Source organism: Pelecanus crispus, chromosome 6, assembly GCF_030463565.1.
Source record: "Pelecanus crispus isolate bPelCri1 chromosome 6, bPelCri1.pri, whole genome shotgun sequence".
Lineage (NCBI taxonomy): Eukaryota > Metazoa > Chordata > Aves > Pelecaniformes > Pelecanidae > Pelecanus > Pelecanus crispus.
In genome coordinates this window covers 27231871-27259468 of record NC_134648.1, presented here as the reverse complement: position 1 = coordinate 27259468, position 27598 = coordinate 27231871, and the positions used below count along the sequence as shown (strand labels likewise).

Genomic DNA, 27598 nt, shown 5'->3' with positions numbered 1-27598 from the left:
AAGCAGGGAAGTAAAGGGAGAAGAAAAGCAGAAGTTCTAAATTACAATTACCTGGCTATGCGATACTGACCCGTGAATGTTTGATAGGTCTACATTTAATTGAAGAGAGTCCGACTACATATTCACTATGCACTACAGACAGGACCCAGGAGAGATACAAAGCAGATGGGCAACCTATAGCTGCAGAAGCCTTGCTGCAGACTCAAAAAGCCAAACAACTGAACAGCCCACTCAGTGGTCAGGCTTGCTCTCTCTGAACCCCACAGTATCACTGCTAGTTTCAACAAGGCATCACTAGGATCCATAACAGAAACACAAGTGTACCTCCAGGACCTTTTACAGTTGTAACATACTAGATAAATCACACACACACAAAAAAAAAAAGTATATACTACCCACATATCATCATAGCTACTATTCTGGAATAACAAAGGACAGATTGTGATAAATTCCCTCTCTGGTCAAGTATTTCAAGTTAAGTATCTGTACAGGTACTGGCAGAGAATGATGAGTGTAGTGCCCAAAATTTAGACTAAGCTTTTGGTGTATTTTCTCCCCACACAGAAACACTGTTCATTTTTAGCTTTTTCCTTTAATGTAAACCCTCCTTTGCAAAACTGGAAGTTACAGGACAAAAATAAACATTTTCAAAGGACAGGACATACTGCTAACTGAAAAAATAAAAGCTAAGTATAGAGAACAAATAATGAGAAGCTATATGAAGTATTTTAAAAGTTGATTTTCATAAATTCCTACCTCTTCTCTAAATTCCTCCCTTACATGAGTGGTCAGTGGCCCTTCTTCAAAGATGATGAGAGGCATGCTCAAAATCGAGTAGTCAGAAGAGTGTGCTACATAGCAAGCTCTAGTTTGATGCACAGCAAACAACAGGATGATGATTTATGTGGTCAAAATTTAGACTCAAGCACAGAAAATGAAGCATACAAAAGTTCTTTCTTTTTTATTATTTATTCCAACAATAGGTTTTCAATTAAGAGGATTATATAGTAAACCAACTGTTCTCACTCGTAGGGAAATAGTTTTTAAATCTGATTTGTAGCCAAAAGATGCCTCTAAATTGGCTTAGCTATAGATTTAAAGATTATCTATTTGTCTTATTACAGCAGTTCTGATTAAACCTTTCAAAACATACAAATGCCAACAATACATAACCAGATTTCTTGTTCATATTAAGTGAGAGAACTACCTCACCATTGCGTAACAGACCAGTCCCTGATGAACAGACACACAAATTCTCCTCATGAAATATAAAGAAGTGATAAATAAAATATGGAAAAAAATTTAAAGAGGAAGACAAACCTATTTAAATTAGAACACAATGCAGTTTAATAAGGGACATGCATGCAAAACATCTTGAAGAATTCAGCAGGCTACTTTATAACAGAGTAGAAAATGTCAACCCTCCCCCCCCAAAACCTCTTCCATAGTTAAAAACAGGAAGGGGAAAATCAAAGAGGTTCACTACCTAAAGCTTTCACTCTCCTCCTTCCTCACCACCCACTAAAATAGGAACTTTTTTTACGATGCGCATCTAGAAGCAATAACTTGCTCTGTGATGCCTGGAAATAGGACCCAAAACACAGAAACATCTAAACATCTAAATTTAAACTCTCCAATCCTGTCAGTGGATAAGAGACCCCAAAAGTGTCTCTTTCAGGGGACCCTGGTCCTATATATAGAGTAGGAAGGTAAGCAGCACTCCAGTCTGAATTTCAGCCTGTGCCTCAAGAATAGCTTTTTTTTGGGTTCGGTGTTTTTTTTTTTTTTTTTTTTGTTGTTGTTTTGTTTTGGGGAAGAGGGAAAGAAAGCAAGAGAAAAAAAGCACATGTAAGTTCTGAAGACAAAGCCTTGTCCTCAGTGACTTCTCCTAGGTGCCAGGATTTTTTTTTTTTTACTGTCAAATAAGAAAATAATTACTTACTAATTCCTTAACAATAAACACTCACCCATAGTAGATCACAGTATAACATAGGCTATGAATATCGAATGACTAATATTTAGCTCCCTGCTCACAACACACTTCTGAAATCTGTTCGTGATTAAGCCATGGAAATTCTTAGTTTAAGGATCACTAGCATTAGCAAAGGCAACAGTGGCCTGCATTTGTTTTTGCTCTCTTTCTAATCTTTCCTCCATCATAAGCCACATACCTCTTCTTGTGCTAAAAATTAAATATTTTGTTAGATCCTGTTAGATCCTACAGCACCTATGATTTCAAGTTTAAAAGGGACTTCAAGTACAAGACTAACCCACTCATGAGAAATGGCATCATGTAGTTAAAATTTAGTTGGAAAGAGAACCTTTTCTCTTCCACTCTAACCTGTGACAATCCTCCTCCTACTACGTGAGCACGTAGTTATGCTGAAGTAACTGACGGATCCAGATAATATATCATGAAGAATCATATGCACTATAAAGGCAGATAAAAATGGGAACTGTCATACTATATTTAGTTTAATACTGTACTGCTTTTCCTTCATATAGTAATAGTTTTGCATCAGTAAACTCTCACTGAACTCTCCTACAATTCTAAGCTCCCTTCCACTGTGCTGTCCCCATTTCCTCAGTTACTCCTGCAGCTGAGGCCATGACTTTCTTCTCCCTCCTCTGCTAGCCTGTGGCCTTCTGATCCTGGGAAAAGACAGAATGAATACAGAACACTAAAGATTGCAGGCTTACCATTCTTAACAGAGCACGATGCAAACTGAGACTGGTAACTGTTGGGAGAAGTTGTTAGGTACACTGTCATATTGTAAATAAGCAGAGTAGGTACGTAAGCTAGCAAGACAGACTTCACAAGACGTAAAGAAATCACCTCATGTTAGCATAAAAAGAAGTCGCAGACCAAATTCACCCATTAGCGTATTTAACAAATGCAAAAGAGAATAACACTTGAGCAACAGAGATACACTTAAGACAGCATGCTGTCTTTGCTGGCTACAGAAACCTTTAAGATGCATAGTGGCTTTTGAGCAAGCAGTAGCTTGGAAGCAATGTGCACGACCAGTGGGTATACAGCCTTTGGATACTGGTGTAGCTAAAAATGCCATGTTTAACACAGTACCACATTCCTTGATTTTTTAAATTTAAGAATCTCAGTCTGTACATCTCTGCATAGTTTTGAGAAGAAAAACACATGGAGCTTGGAAAGGAAAGACAGGTTTCAAAGTGAGCTTGGAATGGCACTATCAAGGCAAGGTCCTTCACTTTCACGTGCTTCAGCCACTCAAGAGTCACTAGACAAAGACTTTTCAGGGAAGGATCTGATTTATACAGCAGGCACCAAATCAAACAGTAAAAAGTATCAAAAAGCCTGTGTCTGGTCAACTATCTTCCAGATCACAGCACTAAAATTCTAGGAATACCATGATTATTGCGGTAAAGGTGGACGGTAGGAACTGCTGCTTCACTCCCTGGGTTAGTGGTGCAGAAACGGTAGCACAAAACAGAAAGAACAATTGGGTCATGTTATTCCCACAGAGCACATTCTCATACAAGATTTCTCCAGGATCTCCCAATCAGAGGCACGTCTGACATTTCCTGACACCCCCACCCCCTAGGGATGTCTGCCTCCAAGAGGACAAAAAGCAGTCCTCATTCTCCATATCTGCCTGCATTCAGTAAGGTATTTTCACTCTACGCAAGTATGATTTAATGTCCTCTTACTCCTTTAGCACTGCAGAGCCCGAACACTGTAGCCTAGACTCCACTTCTGTAGCACCAACAGATCTTTCAGGTGGACTGACACTGGATGATCTCCACTGCCAGAGATGCTCAAGGGAGAAAGAATCCAGCTTGATTTTCAGACCCCAGGTGGAACTTGCAGGGTAAACAATAGGCACACGGGTGCACACGTGTGTGTAGGGGACAGAAATAAGCAACTGAGCATTTAACTTCAAATGATAAGATTAATTTTAGAACTGCTACTGTTTAAGACACAACCCACTTTCTCTAAGCTACTATTACATGACAATGCAAACATTTGCCATGTTGGGTTTCTGAGAGCTCTGACAAGCTGTTTGCGTGCTTCATGGAATTCTGCTTGTTTAAAAACTCTATCGGGGTTGACTATTCTGTTTATACAGATGAACTTTCCCATAAGGCAATGGAGAGAGAGTAAAAACAACAGAGAAATGAATGGTCACAGATCCCATCCCTTTCATTAATATTATAATCAATATAATATAACATATAATTAATATATATTTTAATATAATTAATATAATCAGGTAAGTAAGAGAGCTAATGTTTGTGGTAGTCTAAATATGGAAAAGGGAGCACTCAAGAATTCTGCCTTTATATGATATGCAAGTCAAGGAAAGAAAAAGCTGAATTTTAAACATACAGTAGTCTTCAGTTCAGAATCCCACGCAATTGGTATAGATTCTGGCCTTTTGCTTCAACTAAAACAAGATTAAATTCTGAGCTAAGCTCAACACCCTTTGTCTCAAGAGTAAACACCCCCTCTTTCCACCTGTTAACACTGTAAGTCATGAGCATTCCTTGGAGGAACAAGATACAGTAGCTTGAGAAGGAGGAAAGTAAAATGCTATTATGATAAAAGTGTCTAAAAGGACCTCATGCTATAGGAAATGGAAACAAAATTTAGCAGCCCCTTGCTGGGACTATCAAGTCAGTCATAGCCTGTAGGGAATCACTGAGTAAGTGAAAGGTGCATTTAAAAATGCACATCTTTATGTTTTAACACAGTATTGTAAAGAAATATATGTGATGCTTTTGCTTAGTGTTTGCATATCTGAATCACCATAGGAAACTTGAAGTGATTGCAGCTGTCCAGTTAGGGTCAGAGGCTTAAACCATGATGTTGATTTAAGCAAGTTATTTCATCTGTCTATAAGCTTACTTTTTTCAAGTTTCAAGCAGAGATTCTCCTTTCAGGTCAACCTCTCCTCTTCGGGTCAATTTGCTTAAAGGTCTAAGCTTATTAACTTTGTAAGAACTTAAGTGCTGAGGGACAAAGGAAAATCCATACACTTAAAAGATCAAGTACCTTTTCCCCATTTTAAGAGGAAGTGGATGAAATAAAACTTTTGATTTCATGTGGTATAGGGTATTTGTACCACAAGAGGGCACTAAAACCATACTTAAAGCAGATCATTAAGCTATTGCTGTATATGTTACAGAACTAAGTCATTAAGTAAGGAAGTATGCATTGCTTTCACAGAAGTATGCATTGCTTTCACAAACACACACACTCACTACATAAAAGCATTCAAATATCTTGATGGCATGCACATACATTCATGATGTACTCACACTGCCTCTGCTTCCAACAGAGCAGCACAGAGCTTTTTGTAAAAGCACTACCCTGCCAAGTAATGAAAGAAACTTGAAGCTTGAAACAAGTTGTGCTTCACGTTTTGAATACTGCCAGTCTATTGATAAAGTTTAAGATTTTGAATTTTGATCTTGTGTAAAAGAATGTGAAGTGCATGAGCTCATAATGAACTGGAACTGTCAGTCAGAGGTAGATGCTTACAATCAGACAAAAATATTTTGAGTACAAACAACTTCTGCTTCTCCAAGCAGCAATTCTGTTTACACACGTAAGGAAAAGTCCTGTGCAACAGCAATTAACAAATCAGCATGCTTCACGGGCCAGCTGACCATCACACTAAAAATAACACTTCTAGTATATTGTAACCTTTTTAATAAGGCAAACATCTGAATGTTTGCATCAGCCAGTGAAGTGCCACAGGAACAATCCCTTTAGGCATTAGTTGGATATTCCTCTACAGACCTTATCGCACGATAAAAGCTACTTGCAATTTTTTAAGCCATAAAGGTGGGCAAAACAAATCCTGGCAACGCACCATTTCAGTATCAGACAAAAATGATGCTGGCTTTCTCTACTAGCTTAGTGAGCAGCACAAAGCCAAAGTATCTCATTTCTGCAGCTCTGAGAGTTGACCATGTTTTTCACATTAAGTTTTTTACGCCTGTTAGGCAAGTCTCTTGGTCCTGTTATTTGTGTGTCAGATATGGCTGCCTAGGTATCTGTGAAGCAACATAAAGTTTCTGCTACTTAACATGCTTCAGGAACTGACTTGCCAGATCATTCAGTAACAACATCCTTAACACTGCCAAGCCACCTCCAGAAGGACCACCACAGGCTAATCCCATAACAATGAAGTCTTCCAACCATTTTCTCAGTTATTTGGGAATAAGGCAGTATGTGGGCTGTTGGTCCAAGTAATGGAGGCATATGTGGCACTGCAGCACTGTTGCTGTACAGTATCCATAATAGTTGCAACTGACTGAACTCCTGCAGCTGCCTAAAATACATGTCACGCGTGATATAGCTGTACTAAATTTTGGACATTTCACACACTTCCTCCATAAGAAAAAAATCCACCCAAAACCTTTGCAGATTTAGAAATCCTTTTACAATGAAAACAAGTATTTATATAAACTTCAATATAGGAGGCAGAAGTTAAATAGAAAAGTGTTGGTCTGAGGTTTTTAATTCCTCTTCTCACATGCACGAGTGACTTGAGTTCGAAATACAATTTCTATCTAGAACAGAGTTACGTTAGGAAAAAAATAGTACCAGACAGCAGTACAGACAGGAGCATATAAGCAAGCATCCAACAAGTCAGCATTAGTGTATCACACTTCCAAAGTCCCGTGCTAACAGCAAATGTCCCAACATGCTTGAGAAATTTCCTATTTCACCTGTTTCAAATATATACTAGGCACATACTGTAATCAAAAATCAGACTATAAATTCAGATTTTTGGTCCCATATTCCATCCCATGCTAGCATATAACTCCCACTGACCATTTGTTGGATTCTGCCGATGGCTCACGGCAGCAGAGCAAGGAACTCCGTGTCTCGCTAGTTAGTTCAGTTCTCGTGAATAGAGGCTTTTGACAGGCGAAGCAAAACCACAGCTATCACATGGGCCTACAACCCAAAGCACAGGCAGCCCTACTGCTGTTACTTCCAGAAATACTGAATGAATGCTTATCAAAACAAGATATTAAACCAGAGACATTTGACATTCCAATTTCTTGGTAAATTTTTCAGCATAACATATCCATCTCAAAGAATATAAATAGTTATGATATGCCATCAAGTGCATAATAACAAGAGGACAAACTAAATTCAGTATCAGATGTCCCCAAGAAGCAACACATGATCTGAAAGGCTGTGAAAATCTCCTGAAGTAACAATCCAATGATACTGGGATTGTCAAGCATACATTTGATCCATGTATTTACAAATGTGCTGCATTAGCTCTGTAACTGAAGTCCCATTCAGAAAGGTGTGTGAAAGTAGTGTTCAGTTTGCATCTTGTCATCAAAATGTGCCTTCCAGTCTGTCATGGAGCCAAACAAGAGCAGATTATGTTGCTTTACAAACTTTGTAAGTCTACATGATATTAACATTTTAAAAAATGCTGTAAGTGCAACAGGTAATGTTAAATACTAGCATCTAAATACAGTTTGTATTTTTTAGGTTCTATGTAATGGTTGAATAATTGTATATACTATCGCATTACGTATGTAAGGTTAAAACTCAAATGTACAATCTTTTTTCAATTGTTTTCTTGGACTGAAGGATGAACAGAAGACTCTCAAAATTTCAGGATACTTCTAAGTACGAATTGTGATTTCTGGCTATGCATACTTGAAGTAATTCTGGTTTTGGAGACTTAACCTCACTTCCATACAGCCTGTCAAGGTTCCTCTCAAGCCAGTTTAAGTTTACAGTGGGGAAAAAAAATGTTTCCCCAAACCTTATGAAAATAAGTTAGGCAAATCTACCTTTCAATTTTTGAATGGCGAGTTTTGACTTAAACCACAAATCATCATCAAGGTTGAATTAACCAGTATGTTTTATTTTACACTCTGCACAAGAATGTACAAAGAACATTTACGCTATTTGTCAGGTTCACACTTTCAGGTTTCTTGCACTCAGACAAAAGATGACCTAAAGAATATTATAAATAGAAATGAAAAAGAAAGAAATATTAAGACAGGAAGAGTCCCAGAAGAAGGCAAAAATATAGAGTAAAATACTTAAATACTGGAATACTGAAATTTAATGAGCAAATTAACATGCTAAGGCACATTCATGTCTCTCTTGATTTAGCAGCTTCACAGATTCCTTAACAAACAAAAACCACCCCAATGTACCAGATGAATATATTCACGCTCACTTTGTTAGCCTGTGGCCAAGCTAGCAAAAAAGGAAAGATAACACTTTTCTCATAAGCACTTTTGATATGGGTTTCTCCTCACATTCAAGAAACACAAACTTCCTAAACAGCATATGCAGTAACAGTTGACCTCAGAATGAAATCCTGGATCAGGAATCAGTGCAAACAGCAGCCAAGAATCAGCCAAACAATGGCTCCAATCAGGAGCATATTTTTAAGTATTACGACAAGTTTAAGGAAGAAAAGCATACAAAAGAAAAGAAAGATGTAAAAGATCACTTTGGGGTTCAAATACAGCCATTGCTCGTTACCACCTCAGTTCTGTGAATATACTTTTTAATCACTTCTTGCCTAACCTCAAAATAGAGTGGCTATCATTAAGGTTTAACTGGAACAACTTTATCCTTGTGAGTTACAGACATTTTTAAAGATGATCTTAATTAAAACTAAATCGACACTGAATTTTTTTTCCAGAACAGTGGAAGTGTCCCTTGTGATGGAATGTGCAAGTTTCACTACTGCTTACAGTATCTGTTGGGGTTTTTAAAAGAAGGCCAATCTGATATTAAGAGATTCAATGAAAGGTACCAGTGTAAGAGTTGACATTTTGGAATTCAGTAGGAGACCCATCAGTTGGGCCATAATACCATTTACTACACTATATTGAGCCAAACAGCATTCATTTCTCTGCACAACTGACATGCAGAGCAGAGACAACAATCAGAGCAAAAATGCATATGGTCATAAAAGATAGTATTATTCTAATGGTATAGTCCTGGAATTTCACCTACGGCATCATACATATTGTACCAGGAGATATGATGGCCTCTGGTTTATGTTTAGACAGTGTAATTCTAGATGCTAAATCAGAGGAGGTTTCTCCATGTCCTTCCACTGGAGAGGGAATTAAAAAAAAAAAAGTCAGAGGAAGTCCTAGCAATACTAAAAATCAAAAGGATTTCTCTCATGTGAGGTTTTCATTTACAAAGAAAGGAAAGATTAGGTGGACAGATATCATAGTAACAATATGAGAGAGACGGGATTACAAAATATATTCATAAATGTGCTTCAAGATTGCTCATGAGCAGCGTATTAGCCATACGCAAGTACATACAAAATACAAAATACTTGAAATATTCAGTGGGGTTCACTGAAATGAAATAATCCATCTCCAAAAGCTATTACTGGGGTTTTTTTTTGGGTTTTTTTTTTTTAAATACAAGTAGCCACTAAGGATAATAAAGCATTCTATCTCACACGTTTTAAAATATTTTGGGGGGAGAGATCAGGTTCAAAGTTGTCATTCTTACAGATTTTTGGAGGGTTAAGAGCTGTGAACACAGACCCCATATAAACAAAATAATGTTGACACAATATAGTCTATTCTGTAAAGACTGAACACTGGAAAATGACATCTGAAGTACTGAACACACTGAAAGGATATGAATTAAAACTAAATTGCTCTTCACCAAATTCTTCAGCTTTAAGAAAACATAATCATCTGACTGTAATATTTGAAGGGATGTACAAAGGGGCAGTAGTCTAGCAGTAGTAGCTGCGCACTTCCATAAATACTGAAACTAGCATTCCTAATTTACCAGGAAGAGATATCAGTAAGGCTGTTAAGGTATTACTGACACACTCAGGAAGTAATTTGCACTCAGCGGCAGCCCTCTAGGTATTTAAGAAGTCATTCTTAAGCACTTAATGGATTGTAACTTTTCCATTAAAAGCAGTGCCTCAACCTTGGTCCTTATAGGGAGAAAGCACTATAAAGCAAAAGAGAGGATCCTTGGAAAAAAAGTAGAGTAATCATGAATTTCAGGTGCAATACCCAAGGCAAATAGACACTACTTCACTTGTGGTCCATCTTTCAGCAGTTGCTTACCACTGCACACAGAAGAGGTGATGTTGTACAGAAAAGGATAAAACTGCAAACAGCGGATCATCTTCAGGCTGCTTTCACACTCCAGGCACTTGGTCGTCAAATCCAGCGCATGTCTGAAGGCCTGCAGGGCTCCACTAATGTTGTTCAGAGCCAGATATGCATTTCCTAGGCTCAAAAAGGTCAGGGGCTGCAAAGAGAAAAGCAACATACTCCAGCACAAGTATGTTAACAGTTTAAAATTGAAGCCAACTAGGAAAAACCCATCAATCCACACTCTCCCAAATTTGTCTGGAAATAATTTAGAAAACTTCTTAAATAGGGACTGCTTATTCTTAGAATGGAGAACTAACAGCTTGATGCATTGGTACTAAACAAAAGCTGTTCTGACATAAGGGTATGTTCAGGATTCCATCTTCCTATGGTGAAAAACAGCTGTTAAATACACACAAGCTGAAATGAAGCATTAAATACTTACTTACAACCAATCATAAACATAATGGTTACTGCATGCAGTAGCAAAGAACTAAATTGAAGTGCTTGAAGACATTTTAGAATGATTAAAAGTCAGCAAAAATGTAAAAATATTACTAATGTTCTAGCAGGACAGATGCATTTCATTTGTCAAGAGTGTTCAGGATTTACTTGAGCAGAACTAGGTTACTGAAAACAACGTCACACTAGCTTAGGGGTATACATTTATGTTTACTTTCAATTCTTTATAAGACTTAATATTTTTGTCCACTGCTCTTGGCTAGTCTCCCTAAAATACGTATTTTTTAGAAGTACAAATTATAAACACCTTTTTCACTGGGTAGAATTTAATTAGCACTTGAATTCAGGCACATAGTAAAGCATTACACTCTGTTTGTTGACTGAAAAGTCTTTCACTTACACTAAGTAATTTGCTGCAATTAACAGTATAATGCTAGAATAATGACTATAATATTGTAATTTAGCAGTCATTTTTTCCACTGAAATAATTTTACATTCATTATCTGAAAATGTGGAGACTGATCAGGAGCTTAAGATTTTTCAAACTCATCTTAGCTTGTATTATTAAACCCCATTTAGAAAAAGGTGCAAGCTGAGCAGCAGGATTTTTTTTTTTTTAAAGCTTTTGCTAATATAGCACATCCTTCACTCCCTGTAGCTGTAATTAATTTTAATTTGTATTTACTTTCTGTTATATTCCAGGAAATACTATTCAAGTACGAATTCTCCTGCCAGTTTTTTGATACAATAGGTATTACAGGACTGAGAATTTGTGAAAAAAATAGGAGCAAGCATTATTGTAATGAGGCAGGACTTGCCAATATTTTTGAAGATAAGCCTTACTCACACAGCATGGTGCTAAGGATCCCTAAGCTCCTCCCCTCCAAGGCTGTGCTTTCAAGTGTTTTTCTTAAGGCATATCATTCATGCATAGTTCTTTCTACAGTTCCTTTTTGCACTCTTACCTGTCACCCAAATGGGCTAGATTCCTTTCCAACAATTGCAAAATTGTTCCCGAATCCTACATTGAAAAAGCTTATTCTGTTTTTAGCTTTTTTATGTACTAGATGACTGGTGGTCTGGGAGGTTTAAGCTCTCTGTTTATCTAACTACAGAAGCAGAAGTACAGGAAAAAGTCACTTGAACTTCTTACTGAAGCATTTCAAATCTAAGACCAAAATTACTTGCTAGAGAAAAAGTGTCCAGTGCCATGCCCTCCCCCTCGCTTCCTTTTCACAATTGTTCTGGCCAGTCCAGTAGTTTATAAACAGTTTATACAGAACTTTCCACATGACATAGCTGACAACCTACAAACTGTTTATAATGTTATCATTCAGAAATACAAAAACCTGGTTTGAATCTATGGTTGGAAGTAAAGTCACCAAACAACTAGAACACAGCTTCTCCTCTAGGTATATGGATGAAATCTAGGGACAAATAAAAAAGTACAGATAAAAGTCAAGTGGCACAGAAAGATGTCTATACAGCCAAAGATCTTGGTGACGTACGTGCTACTTTAAGGGTTTTAAAAATCAAGACACAATGCCAACAGCATTACAGACCTCTGTTTTAGATACAAGTGTTGCCAAAACACCAGGATTAGATTCCTTGGAGCCACCGCTGATAATACAGATTTTGGGAGGCAAAAAATCTGTTACCTATTCTAGAAGAACTTCTGCTCTAGGTGTCTATATTCTCAGCAACCAGCATCACCCCCAGTGTGATCAAGAATTAAAATGAAAATTAACATCTGTTGCAAATCACAAGCTGGAAGCTGAACTGCATGCGCAGGTAAGTAAGCACAAGTAACAAACATATATTTAGAAATAATGAAGGAAAGGACATTCACCACTGAACGAAGACAAAAAAAATCATCTTACCTCAGAGGCATTGATGGCCAAAGCCTTCAGCAGGAGCCTGCTGGCATCCAAATGAAGACCATAATGAATCAAGAGGTTAGCAAGATTGACCAGAGGAATGTCCTGATACTCATGTGGAGCCAAATTAAATGCTTTTTGCAAACAGGTGATAGCAAAGGTGCCATTTCCAACTGCACGCCAGTACAATCCAGCTTCATTAAGCACAAGCCACAGAGGATCTTCTGGCTATAGGAAAGTCAGGGAAAAGGATGAAAACACCCACGGCGAGGTGCCTCAGGAAGACAGAATTGCCTGCTCTTTGGTAAGAAACAAACAAACAAAACTCACCCTTGCATACTATCTCATTAACTAGATACAAATTACACTTTGCTGTGACTGCTAGCAGATTACTCAATCTGCTCTACTCAAATCGATGCAATTTACAGTCTGAACTGTAATTTAGTGGCAGCTGTTGCTCACACTCTGCTCTTCATGACCACAAAATCCCTTAAAATATACAAGTGATAATGGTTAGCTCACTTCAGGAAGCAACATTTGTGAGCGACTTCAGAGTCTTAAAACTACATTAATATAGATCTAAGTAGAAACGTTACAATTTGAGGATCAGTCAGCTTTTAAATTGTAGTTAGACGTGCTTCCAGGTCCTATATACAACATCAAGATTTCCTGTCAATTTAAGGTTTCAGAGTTGTTTTTTCTTAGATTTAGTTATCTATTTGTCTTACGAAAGTTAAAGTGACACGCATTAGATACTGTTCAAAGATTATAAAATAGCAAGCAACAAGTGAGAGCAGATGGAATAATGGAGGAAGTGTCAAATACACTTTGAACGTTCCTTACTCCTCTTTCACCTATAACAGAAAAAAACCCCACTCATCCTAGAGGAGAAATAGCAAAATTGTGTGTGGACACAGCTATGTAAAAACATCCACTTTCAGATGGAGCAGTATGAAATGGTTTAGAAACACTTACATTCTAGTTTTTAGTATTTTCAGCATTCTGTGTTACCCAATTCTACAAAGATTTTTAAAGTACAAAAGCAACAACTGAAATCAATGTCGAATCCAACCTGAAGCCCACCCAAATGCATGCATGAGTAGGAAACATGCAGCTAAGATCACAGAAGTGAAACAGATAAGGATCTTTACAGTAGTATTGTATTAATGCAATACAGCTGGCATTACAGTAATACCATGTTGAAAAAGTTAATCAGTACAAAGATTTTCTTCCAGATTTTAAAAACAACCTCACACAGGAGCATTCCACCTATGGTTCAAGATGAACTGGAAGATATCAATAGGATATATTACCTTTATTCAGAGCACCTTACATAATCTGTAATTGTAAGAGTATTTAACACCCCTATTTTGCAATCCATATACATAACATTACTTGCATATTATTCGTGCCAAACTCCTCAATGAATTACACTCCATAGACAGGTGTCAATGACCTTTCTTTAACTAAATCCTCAGCAAGTTATTAGCACTTTGTCTTTCCCAATACAAAGATGCCAACTGTGGCACTCCTGCTCTAGAAAGTTTATCATTAGCAGAACAGGCATGACACAACAGTGTTCTTAGATCAGCATCTAAATGACTCAGTTCAAACTTTTAAGCATGAAGGCAACAGAATACTACAGTTAAAACCAAAATACCTATGCACTGCAACAGTAAGACATTAGACATGTATAGGACTGTTCTGAACAGCATAGTAATTGCAATCAACTCCTACTGTTAATTTTTCTTCTGGGTAAGACAGATGCACATAGTAAATGGTACTGATTTTAGACTAAAACCAATACATACATACACTGCCTTGACACAACTTGTACAAGGGAGTTAATTTGAGAAATACCACACTTCAAAAAAGAGTCAACCTCTATCTCAATGCTTCCTGTCATTTGAATTGTGATGACTCTCAAAGGCCCCACGCAAGATGGAGGTGGCATTCCACAGGGTGTTATACAGATGTACATTCTTTGCCCCAGAGTGTTAATTACCCTGACAGAAGAGTGACAGAGGGTTGGTTTCTTTGGAGGGGGGTGGGGGGGAAGGCAGGGTAGTGGGGAGAAGGAGGAAGAGCAAAAGGCAGGCATGTAGGGAGGGGTGAAAGATGGAGAAGTAGTTCCAAGCTATTTCTCTCCGTTAAGCAAATAGCTGCCACGATTAGCTAATATATTGCTGCTCCATGTCCTGAAGTCACAACACGAACAAGTAACTACAGGTCTGTTTGGTCCACACTAAGCTAAATTAAATGGATACTTCTCTATATTTGTGCTTTACTTGTAAACATGGATTTTTAAGTTAGTTTCATCTCAGTTACAGGCAGCAAATAAGCTTATTTCTTGCACATCCGTGACCAACTTCTTTAGAGTTATAGAAACAAGCCTCAGAGAAGAATTCTGAATTTCTCTTTTGTTACAGTTTTTGACATACCTTTTTCATGGCATGATCTAGAAACGCTCCTATCTTCGCCTGTGAAATAGTTTGATTGTTGATACGAGAATGCAAAACCTGGAAAACAGAGATTTTATTTATTTTTTTTTTTTTAAACAACTGAATAAATTCTACAGGATATATCTACATGGGTCATTCAGGTCTCACTTCCCTAAGTCTTCCCTTTAGCGAAGGGGTGTGGGGGGGAGAAAACTTGTTCTAAACAGATGATGTGAACATGTAATAACTAAAGCAATCTCCAGAAAGCAGTATGAAGGACTAATCTCAGCCTAAAGTTACCAACTTGGTAGAATACAGTCGTTATTGGAAACTTCAAGATGATGAATCATGTGGACTGTTAGAAGTTTTAAGAGAAAGCAGTAATTTTAAATAGTAAATTAAATTTCCTATTCTGTGTGCTTTTGGTCAGCATTTGAAAGAAGTCAGACAAGAAGTCTTATGCTGAGTGACAAGTTCTCCCTTTCGCCAGCACCTATTAAAAAGCACTTACTCCCCTTTTTTGGAAGTACTGATTGGCTTGTGATATCAAGTAATATTTTAAATATCAGAATCTTTCATGTTCTGAGTAAGATTTTTAAGGCAATAAGGAGGCGAGCTTTAAAAACTTTAAATCAGAAGAGAACCAATGAGAAAATGCCTCTTACTTGTCTTGCTTGATCATCCGGCATCTTGAATTTCAAATCTAGATTACTGTCTAGTTCCTTGACCAGTATGTTTAGAGATTCATTGTTACGAGCATCAGTAATGGAAGAACAGTCTGGTGCTTGGGTTTCTCCATGCTGGACAGTATCTCTTGGGATACTCAAGATTGGCTGGACTCTAGCAATAAGGAGAACCAAGACAAATTAACAGCACGTGCTGCACGTCACTAATCTATAAACATAAGAATCAGATATATATCAACTGACAAGCCTCATACTGTAGACTGCCACGAGACATGAGCTGCAAACCAGGAGAGTTCAAGGACCACCCTTCCCTTGAAAAATTATTAATAAGGTCTTTACTTTCCATTTCTAAGCATAGAATACCTGTAAATAACAGACAATGCAGTAGAAAGAAGACACAGAAGGTCTGGTATTATGCTACTAAGGACTATATGAAGTCTAGGCCTAAATAGATAAGTGAAAAAGAAAACGATGAAGTTTTTTAAACTAAAGTTTGATTTAAAAAACATCAAGAGGTAGCCAAATTATTTGGGAAGAACATTCTAATTGAACACTGTTTTTCTCAAAGGAAGCTTCGGGACATTTGTGGATGGGAACCTTTGCTTTAACACATGCTCAATACCAGAATTATACTGACCAGGAGAAGAAACATTTCTTACTATCACTATTATAATGTTAAGTGAGTAGGATATTATAAAATTGCATTGATCTATGTAAGGTAGCTATCACAACATAGACACGATTATTTTATCCTATGTAATAACAAATATTACTGACTATCCCACAACTAAGCTGGTTTTCTACCTCTGTCCCAAATAAATGAGCCAGGGCTTTCCACTCCTAATCCTTTTTTAGTATTTTCTGGTCTTCACAATTTTCTGTTACCATAACTAAAGCCAAGGGGATGTATGCAATGTACAACAGTTAATTGTAGTTATTAAATAGATACTCATCTCATTCTCTCTCTCGAGGTCTTTTTTTGTTTGTTTGTTTGTTTTTAAATATAGTCTACAAGACATTCAGACTTGTGCTTAAATCCTCATTCTTTTAGTAATACTGTAGATATTTCATGTATTCACCTTGTACCAACAGTCAGGGAAGAATCACCATGAAATTGGATCTGATTGTTACAGTTGCAGCAAAGACAACAATAAAGGAAAACACCCTCCTTCTGTGGAATGGCCAGAGGGAGAGGTCCAAACACATCTGTGCTGTTGATTACTAATTACTCATTAAGACATTAGTGTGAAAATTTACAAATACAATTTTTAAAAATCATCACTTGCCTGAATCCCCTATTTTCTGGAGGCAGGAAGTAAGTTGGCAGTTCTTCTGGATCAGGAATTTTGGGGAAAGATTTCATGCACTCTGATCGCTGAGGCCAAAGAATATGCTGTTTGTCCTAAGGGGGAAAGGAATTATTTTTGGTTATTTTCTCAACATTTTTATTATTCTAATTAACAAGCCAGTAAGAACACAAGGAATAGTCTAGAGGAAAAAAAGAGCAGAGATCTTTAAAACTATTATTTTTCCATCTTTTCTGGAATATCAGCAGTTCAGTTTTCTATTTATGCTCAGCTGTACTGCTTTATTTGCAGCAGATGTTTACAAAGGTACCTAAGAACAACCCTCTCTGCACTGCAGTAGAGTTTCAAATGATGGGAAACGGGTACAGAGAAACTACGGAGATGTTTATATGTTGAAGAAATTCAGAATGCTGCATTCTCCAGTGCCGCCACATATCAAAACTGTACCCCAAATGCTAAGAAGTTTCACATAAACAAGGACAAGATTCACACTTTCAGAAGTCCTTTCTGAAAGGGCAAAGCTTATTCTCTTCACTCACTTTATTGGATTCTACACTCCATACTGAAACGATCGAACGAGCAACGGGGGAAGACTGCAAGGACTGGCTGTGGTCGCTTTGGTTTGCATGAAGGTCCAAGTTCACAGATGTCATACTAGAAGTTGAAGAGTCTTCACCGAACTAGAAACACAAAACCAGTATTTAATAAAGAGATGGTATATTACTGGCTGAATTTCCGCACATTGTTTTTTTCCCCCACCATTTATGTAGTTAAGCCTCACTGATGAGCTGAAATTTGGGTAGCATGAAAAAAAAAAAAGGAAATTTAAGCTTCTTGATCCACTCACACCATGAAAAAGCAATATTCATGTTGTAAATAAGTCAACAATGAAAACACAAATGCCAATCAACAAAAAAATGCTAAAAGGTACCAAGCAAACATTTCTAATGGACCACAAACAAAATCTACTTATCTAGACTGCACAGCTCTAGTTCAAGTCAGTTACTAAGACTCATGGCTTGCAAAATTATCTTCATAATCTGAATTCATAATTATTATAATAGGAAGAACATCCAAGAAGAAAACATAGCATAATTAAAAATAATTACTCCTGTTTCTTAAACTAGTTAAGGGGAAACTCCAGAACACATTCCACATGGCAAAATAAGTGAAACCATAATCTTTATCTGTAGTTCTAACAGAGCAGCAGTGTTGCTTGGGTGGCTGTCGTTCTGGATTTTCAGTATTAGTATACGCCTTGCTTCCAAAACTTCTCAATAGTCCTGTATCAGATTTCCTTGGTGTACTGTCTAATCCAAGATATACAATCCGCAAATACCTACAAAACCAGGCTAACACCTTATTTTTGGGCTGCAAAAGCACTTGCTAGATTCAACACCATTGAGCTCTGCTCTTCCACTTGTTAATTGCTTATGGCAGTTTTGTGCTCCTTCTGGTAAGAAAAAAGATTAAATTGGAAGGAGCATGCAAAAGTTGTGTAGCTTGAGTCATACGACAGCATAATAAACAAAAGAAACTATGATCCATTTTAAGGCTGTAGAGGTAAGTGATTGACCCAATAATATTTTAAGCACACTTCTAAGCTGTTATGTTGGAATATTCTTTCCACTAAAGAATAATTCTTGTTCCATATACCACACATACATTAGAAAAGAAAACTAACTTGTTAGAAAACCTTTGCCTCTTCATTCACATTAGCTGCCTAATGCTTTTTCCTGTCCTCTCTGAAGGAAACTAAATTGGAAAATTAAACACGTTATGCTCCTGCTAGCATGTCTGAAATGTAGTATATTTATGTAAGAGAAAGCTGTAATTCCTCAAGTGAGGATTCTTGTACTTCTTAGAAAGAAATACTTGGCTGTTCTATGCACGTTGAAAAAAGCACAGGAGTCAATATAGAAGTGGCTGGTAACTCACTGGACATTAAGACTTTGGACTAAAATAAAGTTTTTCAGTTCAAATAATTCTAACAGTTCTCTTTTCTAAGTAAAACAAAGTCTTACACAATAAACCCTCTAAATTTCTGTATTCCGCAGTCGACCTCAGCTTGTATTACTAGCAAAAGAAACTAGCATTAAACTTTACACTCTGGAAAAGAGACTAAATGATTTCTTGCTATAATCACCACACCCAAAATGTACTCCCTTTGTCAAGCCTCAAAAAAATTGGAACTATTTTGCTAATAAGGCAAATGGGATGCAACTTGGTATCAATTCACAGACAAACCTGAACATATTCCACATTTTCAAAAATGTCTCCGCGGTGATAACGAACAGGCTGGTCCCACTGGCAGTGCAAGCTATGCTGCTGGTTGCCCAGTCTACAAATCTGATGGTTCCCTGCAGAGCACAAAACACTTTTTTTTCTACTATATAAGTGAGGTTTCTGAGGAGACAAAGACAGCATACAGTAAATCCCTCCACCCCCAATTTGGTCAATCCTTTTTATTTATTTAATCAGCACAGAGGAAACTCTGTCTTCAAAAAACTTGAAAAAAAATGCTGTTCAAGAACATATTGCAATCCCTTGTTTTAATAAGCAACACATAACAGCCACGCAGGGCCATCTTAATATATAAAGAAGTTATGTCCTGACATTAACCTGAATATGTGCAATTCTTCATTGCTATAATGAGCACGGACTCTAAAAAGTTGTACCTAATTGAGCTTCTTTTGCCATCTGTGTCTCATGAATGATGTTCCTCAAGATTTGTTCCTCCTGGATGAGCTTGTACTTGTCTAAAACATCTTGTTGCCTAAGGTAATGGTCATGCTGCTTCTGATATTCCTTCAATTCATTTAATGTTCGCTGAAGTGATCTTGAAAATTCAACAGTAGAAAAGATTTACTTTGAATGCTTTTTAAAATATCAGCTTTTCCTATGGTGTTGCACATTTTCAACTTTGGGTTTCTTGAAGTATTCTTATGAAAAATTTTATTGCATAGTCAAAGAAATATGTAAAGTTGAAAATCATTATTCTATTTGAAATGTAAATATTTGCTCCAACAGAACAATAAAAGTGAGAGTGTATGAATTACCACTAGGATGCTTCTCTAGTTACCTGTGCTGGGCTTCCAATTTTTGCTCAAGTTTCTGCTGACACAGGACAGCATGCTTCCTTTTTACAGCTTGCTCAAACCCTGGTTTGGCCTGTAGAGCATGATCATAACACAGGACTGAGTGGTTGTACTCTCCAAGCATCTGAAGAATGACCGAGAGACAGAATTAGCCATCGTTCGGTAATATTTAATGAAAAAAAATTCCACTTCTAAAGAAGTCATTAACTCAAATTTTAATTTGTGGTAACAAGCAGCCTGTCATTTCTGAAACTCAAGCCACTATATCTGCTAAAGGCTGCAGGAGAATTTCCCTGGGATTTATTTCCAAGTGCAGATAAAAACCTTTGCTGAAAGACAGACTTTTGGATAAAAATATCTTGACAGAATCTTAAACATTAAGCATGAAGTGCAAGTGGAACACAAGACACATTGTAAAAGAGTAAAGCATTACAAGTCAAGCCAGAAAGACTAAATAATATCTGTTTTCCTAGAAGTCTTGGAAAATAAAGATAGTATTTACTGCGTATATATTTCCCAAAGTATAATAGCTGGTAAAGAAGTCACTGTAATCCAGAGCTGCATGGACCACAATAGCTGCATCTGCAGAGAAGTGAGCCCGGTGCAGAATATTTGCCAAATTTACAAGTGCAATATCTTTATTTTGCCTAAAAGAAGAAAAGAAAATGAAAAGAAAAAACAAAAAACAGACATTAAAAGAAGGTCAGACTGTGTAAGAATCATGCATAAGGATACACTCATTCATCAGTCATATATTAAATATGTAATTTGGTAGAAAAATGTCTAAACTATATATATGCCTAGTATAGCACATAAAGACTAAGAACAAGTAACATGGATTATTCCTTAGGATACAGTCTTAGAAACTAAAACCTTTTTACTAATTAGGATACCTAGAAAAGCAATCTGAAAAGACACCTTTATTAGCAATTCTTACCTTGAAGAAAAATGAAGGGCACGCATGGCACATTCTACTACTTGGTATGGCTCATTCTTTATTCGCCAGTAGAAAGAAGCCATATTATAGAGCACCCAGGAAGAAGAGTTCTGCAGTAAAGAGAAACACATGAACTGTACTAACTACTAAGACATGAACTAAAAGGTTAATCAGGGCTTTAATTACTATGGGATGGAAAGCTGAGCACTAAACCTGCTCTAAGTTATCCTCTTCCTCTGGAAAGCTGCCATTTGGCAATAGTTGTGAATGTTCGGGAAGAATGAACTAGCACATAAATGTATTAAATAAACAGAACTTCTGCCTTTCAGACAGGTAAAAATTCAAAATGAGATGAAATGAGAAGTCGCAGTAGTTTAAGCATCAGCAGCTTAGCTGGAGTTCAATGAAAGTTCCTATATTTTGCAGGAAGGCATTTAATAAAAACATACCCATTTCAATACTATTGTTTCTTCTTTGTCCTTTAAGTACCTGCATTTTTGTTTAAAAGCTCTTATTACCTTGACAGAGCAATGAAGGTGGTTTGCCAGACCACACAAATACATGAGTCATTAAAGACGACAGTAAGTATCTATTCACTGGCTTTGCTAATGCCTTTTCCTACTTCTGCTTGCCTAGCAGAAAATGTTTTTAGTCTGCCTTTTGTAACTGAAATGCAAACCAAAAATATGTGCAAAACTAGTACTGGATCTGACCGCACGTACCAGGCATATCTAATCTTATGAGCCCTTTCTAGCACTCTTTTTGTGCATACAGTAAGATTACAGTTTCATACCTTCATTAGCCCGTCATAAATACGATGACCTATTTCCTCTATACTTCTTCCCAGCCTCCGTGATAGGTATGTGAAGATTGGATCTTCTTTAGGTAACAAGGGTGCGGAAAGATTAACTCTTTCTTGGACACCCTAAAATAAAAATTGAATATAGGTATTTGCTGACACTTTAACTAAAAGTAGAGAAATACACCCAAGAGCATGACTCCCAGGAAAATTTACAGCTTGGTTATTTTAGATTCCTATCACCCTTCCGTATCAAGATCTTAGAGACTTGACAGGATAATGTCACCTTTGACAGATGAATAATATATATTATTATAGATAGGCAAACACTAGAAGCAGCTAAAAGCAGCCTCTGCTTGTGAATGCTACAGGAGAAATACTCATTTCTGGTAGCACTGTGTATCTGGCAGCTATTGATTTCACTGATGACCAGTGAAGCACTTAACTCATGTTTGTCAGGTTACACTATTAAAGTATTCTTACATCTCTTCTCTTTCTTCCTTCCCCAACAACAAACATACTTTCAAAAGTATATCCAGATCCAGGAACAGAGCTAAAAAACTTCAGTTCCTGTTTTGTCCATAACAAAATCCTTATTTGTAGATGAAAAGTTATTTTAAAGACTTGTAATAAAATAAATATCAAGATATAAGCACTAAAGCTGCGTCTGCATTACAAAATTTGCTCATATAATACTGCTGACAAAAACACTTCCACTGTAACCTTTCTAAAGCAGATGAACTTTGTACTAGTAAAGAACAATTACCTCATCCTCTGGGTTAGGGCTTGGCATTCAGATACCAAAGAGACAGTCAAGTATGTTAGGAGCTACCGACAAGCCTGCAAACAATTTTCTGACCCTGAATCTTCATACAGTTTAACGACCCTGTTCAGCACTCTCCAATTTTCAACTGAAACAATTCACAAGTCAGAAGCATTTCCAATGAAAGCCACCATTCTACTAATGAAATGTGTGTTATGAAAACAAAATACACCATTTTCCTAAAAATGCCCTCTAAAATAAGGCAAACAATAACAGAAGAGAAACAAGATCTGTGTATCTGATGGAACTGTCCTCCTATAAAAGCAGTTACTTTAATAGGGGCACAACTGTCATTTAGAAAAAAAGTCTGAAACAGTCTTGACAGATTACAATACCTTTCAACCTTGACTGAGAACTGCCAGTAAGAGTTTTCTATTCCTCTTCCTGATGGAGAAAAAAAAACATACTTGCATTTGCTCGCTTACCCGTAAGTGCTGAAAAGCATGAATACTGTATGGAAGATCTAGAACTTTTGTACAGTCTGGCTGCTGCAGGTCTGGAGGCACTGGCGACTTTGTGTCTATATAGTCTTCAGGGCTGAGGACATAACAACATAACACAGCAGACTCCAGATTAAAATACTGCTAAAGTTCATAAGAGACAGTATTGTAGTTGATGGACACAGTATCCTGATTTGACCATTAACAAAAATCCTGTGTTTGAGCGTATTAGACCATTTCTGATGTCTTCCCAGATTTCAGTTGTCTCAGGATGCCATCACTATAGGATAAAGTAAACAAATTTCTGTCTGCTTTAGAGAAAACATCAACATTTGGATAGCCTCCAAAATGTATCAGCATCAACTCAGTGTATCACTACTATGGTTAATGATCTATCTGCCAGGCAAATGGCAATGCATGCAAATTAGAAGACTCTGAAACAAACAAACCAACCCCAAGTATTAGTGAGAAGTCCAGATGAAGGTATGTGAGGATAAAATGAATATTTTCCCACTTCAAGTACTCATCTGATTATGTTAAAAAAATAAAACTACAAAACCAAAACAGTCAGCCCTGAAGATGAATTACCAATGAAGCTGAATGACAAGCAGACTGCCCACACGTCCTTTACTTGATAAACACAAGGGAGGAAGTATGACCAGAAGGTTCAACAGCTTCGTAATCAACAGAATTTCATTCAAATTTAAGTCAAGACAGTTCCCACTACAAGAAGTGCATCTAGCTCAAAACACCCAAAGCACACTCAGGTAAATTCAACCCCCTTCTACATGGTGCACTTCAGTTTAAGTCACGTCTGGTCCTATCAGTACAGAGTTACAGTGGGAGAACTGACTGCGAGCCTGCGAACAGAATGAAGAAGTTTCAGGGCAGGGCTAACACGGACAGTTTGGGGGAGACAGAATTTCTGTGTCATACCCTTTCATAATTAGTGGCAGAGGTTGTTTCAATTTTATTCCACACTAATACAAAATAAAACAACTGGCATCTCAAGAACAATCAGTGATAGTATTTTTCTTTTTACTTGCATTTAGAGGTTTTGTTGATTTTTTCGTTTTTTTTTTCGTAAAAATCTTAAAATATAAAGCATCTTATTACCGGATATCTTTGCTCTCTAAGGTGATGTACGTGCCATCGTATAGATCTAGGTCCCCCAAGGGCACCTTTGCTTTAATGCAGTCCGGATCCTCTTTATTATGCCTTTGTTCCAGCCCTGTGTCTCTGTCCTCATTTTCCTCTATATGAATCTTTTGAGCAACTAACTGTTTCTGTAGGAATAAAAAAAAGGAAACAGAAGAATGTATACTGACGAAAACAAACTATAGTTGCTAGGAGCTGAACAATCCAACTTTTTCCTTAAAACAAAGTCCATTTGAGGAAAATCTAAAGCATTCTCTTCAAATTTTGGGTGTATTTCCCTATATTTTATAACATCTGTAGGACATTTTTTGATTTAGATGGAATATAAATACTTTCATTGGGGATAATACGACTTGGACAGGCCCTTATTTCTCCTGTTGTACCTAAAAAGAGGGCCAATAGCATTCCAAATTCAGGGTAGGCCATTCAGAAAAAGAAGAAATAGTTGTTATAACAGTACATCAACCTTTCCATATTTGGACCCTTTTCTTCCACCATAAGACCTCATGGAAATAATATTAGAGATTGCAAAAAAAATTAACTTCTTAACCATTCAGTGTGCTAAGTACAACTAAGGTGGCAGGCTAATGCAAGAATTGAGACTAATTTCTACAGATCAGCTTATGATGTGCCTTAGGAGCTAACTTTTGCCCCATAAAGCTCATAGGTATTGATTACCATGAGGAGTGAATGGACTAACAATCTGTCCCAGCACAGTAAGCTGTATTTAATTCTCACCTCCATCTGCAAACTGAAAACCCGTTAAATATCATAAGGATTTGTATATGTGAAATGAGGAGAAAATTTGCATTTTTAATTAAAGCCATACACATTTGATTACACACTACTATGCAATACTAGAGATACAGTAGTAGTGATTTGTACAAGATCTTACAATAGATAACTTCCGTTGAAAGTTATTTGTATGCCACAAAGTGTATATTAGTAATTTCCAAACCCACAACCCATGTCCTGAAAAGCGTACAGCTATTGTTTCATCCACAGGTAAAAAATGTCCATTACCACAAAAAATCAGTATACCTCGGTGAGAAAGAATGGCTGAACACAGTCACACAAGGGGCAGCCCTACTTTTCTTCCTCCCTTCCACTTCTCCTAGTCACCTAAAGCTACCTCTGGTGCTCATCTAACTTCCCAGTTAGCTAGCTATGCTCATCTGACAAAACCAAAGCTAGCACAAGAGAAAGGAGTGCATGGCCAGAAGAAAGGCTGTGAGCTGTTAGCTCACCCAGCCCATATTATATTTAGTTTAAGTTACCAGTTTGAAGTTCATTAAAGCCCTTTTCAAAAGGGTGTTCTCAGACCCTTTTTCAATAATAAATGGGCTTGAAGAAAAACAGAGGTGACCTGCTCTGTGTTCTTCTGGAACATAGTAGTAAGCAACAGAATCCAGTACCTAAATGACTTGACTTTAAAAATGTTAGGATTTATGGATAACAACAGGGAATGATGCAACTGGGGACAATCATAACCAGCTGAGAAACGTGAGGCACAAAATTCTTGAAAGATGAAGAATTCTTCATCCTTTCACTGAAGCAGAATTACACCAATACTGACTTCTGTTCCCCATCTATATCTATCACTAAAAACCCGGGGGGGGGGGGGTGGGGGGGGGGGAATCTGTATTTTCAGAAATTAGTTAGTACTTAACATTATGCTTTACCTCCAGTTCTTTGAGGTAGTTAACTGTTGTTTCTTGTCTCATTAGTATTACCAGATCATGTGGGTTCCTCAAGTTCATTGGTGAATCCACCTGTAAGACATTTCAACAGTCCATCATGCAAGATATTCTCCTAATTAACATGATTTTAAAAGGTAAGAAGTTATGTTCATTCAACTACAGTTTGTCTGTTCAGAGGTTTTCTGTCCATTCAGCATTCATATGTCCATAATTTAAATCTGTACTTCAAATAACATTGTTATTTGAGAATCCAATTCAAACCATGCTTTAATTTTAAACCTATTTTAGTTTATTCAGGCACACAAATTCTAAGCGTAAGAGGCAAGTAAATTTCTCATAACAAATATTATTAAGATTACCTACTGCTGAAATACCAGATACCTTAAATTGCAATCACAATAACCTATTTTCTTTTATAGCTTTAAAATTCCTCCACCATGTCCCTCAATAGGCATAAAGTACTTAAGCTTCAAGTCATCCCCTCCATGCAACTATTTAACACACCGGCCTAGCATTAAGATCTATTGCCTTTGGGATTAAGACGTAAATGAACAAAATCAAGAGGCAAGCAGACGAAGACTGACAACTCTGTTACAGAAGACCATGCTACAGCTTCCATAGCTATGTACAAGAGTTGGCAGCTCAATGAAGAGCGACATTATGGGTAAGTCACAGACAAGAGTGGTTACCTTTACCGGTCCCTCACTGGGCTCAGTAAGCTATGGCACTTCACAGCTGAAATACCCCAGCCTTGTCCTCGTACCAAATCAATTCTGCTGCCTGAACGGGTGGGGGACAGTCACTACAATCGAGAAGGTGGTATATGAGCAGCTGAGCTGATCCAACGGCTCACCACAGCTGAAAGGCTCACCTCCAGGCTTCCAGCCCTGTTTCCTTCAATCTGTCAGTGCAATACCAGTTAGTCCCGCATGTCAGCTCTGGTGCCCACCAGGCTCTCCTGTGAGCTGACTCAAACTCAGTAGTTGAACAGGATGTAATCCCCTATCGGTTGCTTCATCTGAACCAGTAAATTAAATTAGCTCATGGAGGATTCAATGAGTATGAGAACAGAAGCAAGGAAATGGACAGGAATATGTGATGACAGAATGAAAGGATGAAGGGTGACAACAACAGCAAGATCTCGCATTTTTACATAATGACTGTTATGGTAAATGGTCTACAAGTACCTGAAAGAAGGTTGTAGTGAGGTGGGTGTTGGTCTCTTCTCCCAAGTAGTTAGCGATAGGATGAGAGGAAATGGGCTTAAGCTGCGCCAGGGGAGGTTTAGGTTGGAAATTAGGAAAAAATTTCTTTACGGAAAGGGTGGTCAAGAATTGGAACAGGCTGCCCAGAGAGGTGGTGGAGTCACCATCCCTGGAAGTGTTCAAAAAACGGGTAGATGTGGCACTTTGGGACATGGTTTAGTCTAGTCTACCCTTGATTGGTTTAGAGTAGACTTGGTAGTGTAGGTTAATGGTTGGACTGAATGATCTTAAAGGTCTTTTCCAACCTAAACGATTCTATGATCTCGCATTTTTACATAATGACTGTTATGGTAAATGTTCTACACCAAGATGTTCCCGGATCTGTTCAGTTTCCATTCAAGCCTTCAGGATATGGAACTAGCTACTGCATAAAGATGTAAGCACTACCTGTGTGTTAGTGCTGATACCTCTACATGGGCTGTCCACCCCCATGATATCTGTCCAAACTTGGTGACATTAAAATTTAATGGAAAAGTTTGC

At 37.4% G+C, this 27598-nt stretch overlaps 1 protein-coding gene across 1 annotated transcript in view; it reads right to left on the bottom strand.

Moving 5' to 3' along the window:
* Window positions 1-27598, bottom strand: part of TTC17 (tetratricopeptide repeat domain 17) — a 65526-nt gene that overhangs the window by 22934 nt on the left and 14994 nt on the right. Inside the window, exons 2-16 of the mRNA XM_075712785.1 lie at window positions 25836-25925; window positions 24112-24281; window positions 22981-23092; window positions 21727-21858; window positions 20934-21043; window positions 20499-20643; window positions 19981-20120; window positions 19577-19737; window positions 19146-19258; window positions 17438-17578; window positions 16878-16993; window positions 15571-15745; window positions 14906-14983; window positions 12468-12692; window positions 10096-10282 (exon numbers count right to left, since the gene is read on the bottom strand). Coding sequence (XP_075568900.1) covers window positions 10096-10282; window positions 12468-12692; window positions 14906-14983; window positions 15571-15745; window positions 16878-16993; window positions 17438-17578; window positions 19146-19258; window positions 19577-19737; window positions 19981-20120; window positions 20499-20643; window positions 20934-21043; window positions 21727-21858; window positions 22981-23092; window positions 24112-24281; window positions 25836-25925 — 2095 coding nt within the window. The remainder of the gene's footprint in view (window positions 1-10095; window positions 10283-12467; window positions 12693-14905; window positions 14984-15570; window positions 15746-16877; window positions 16994-17437; window positions 17579-19145; window positions 19259-19576; window positions 19738-19980; window positions 20121-20498; window positions 20644-20933; window positions 21044-21726; window positions 21859-22980; window positions 23093-24111; window positions 24282-25835; window positions 25926-27598) is intronic.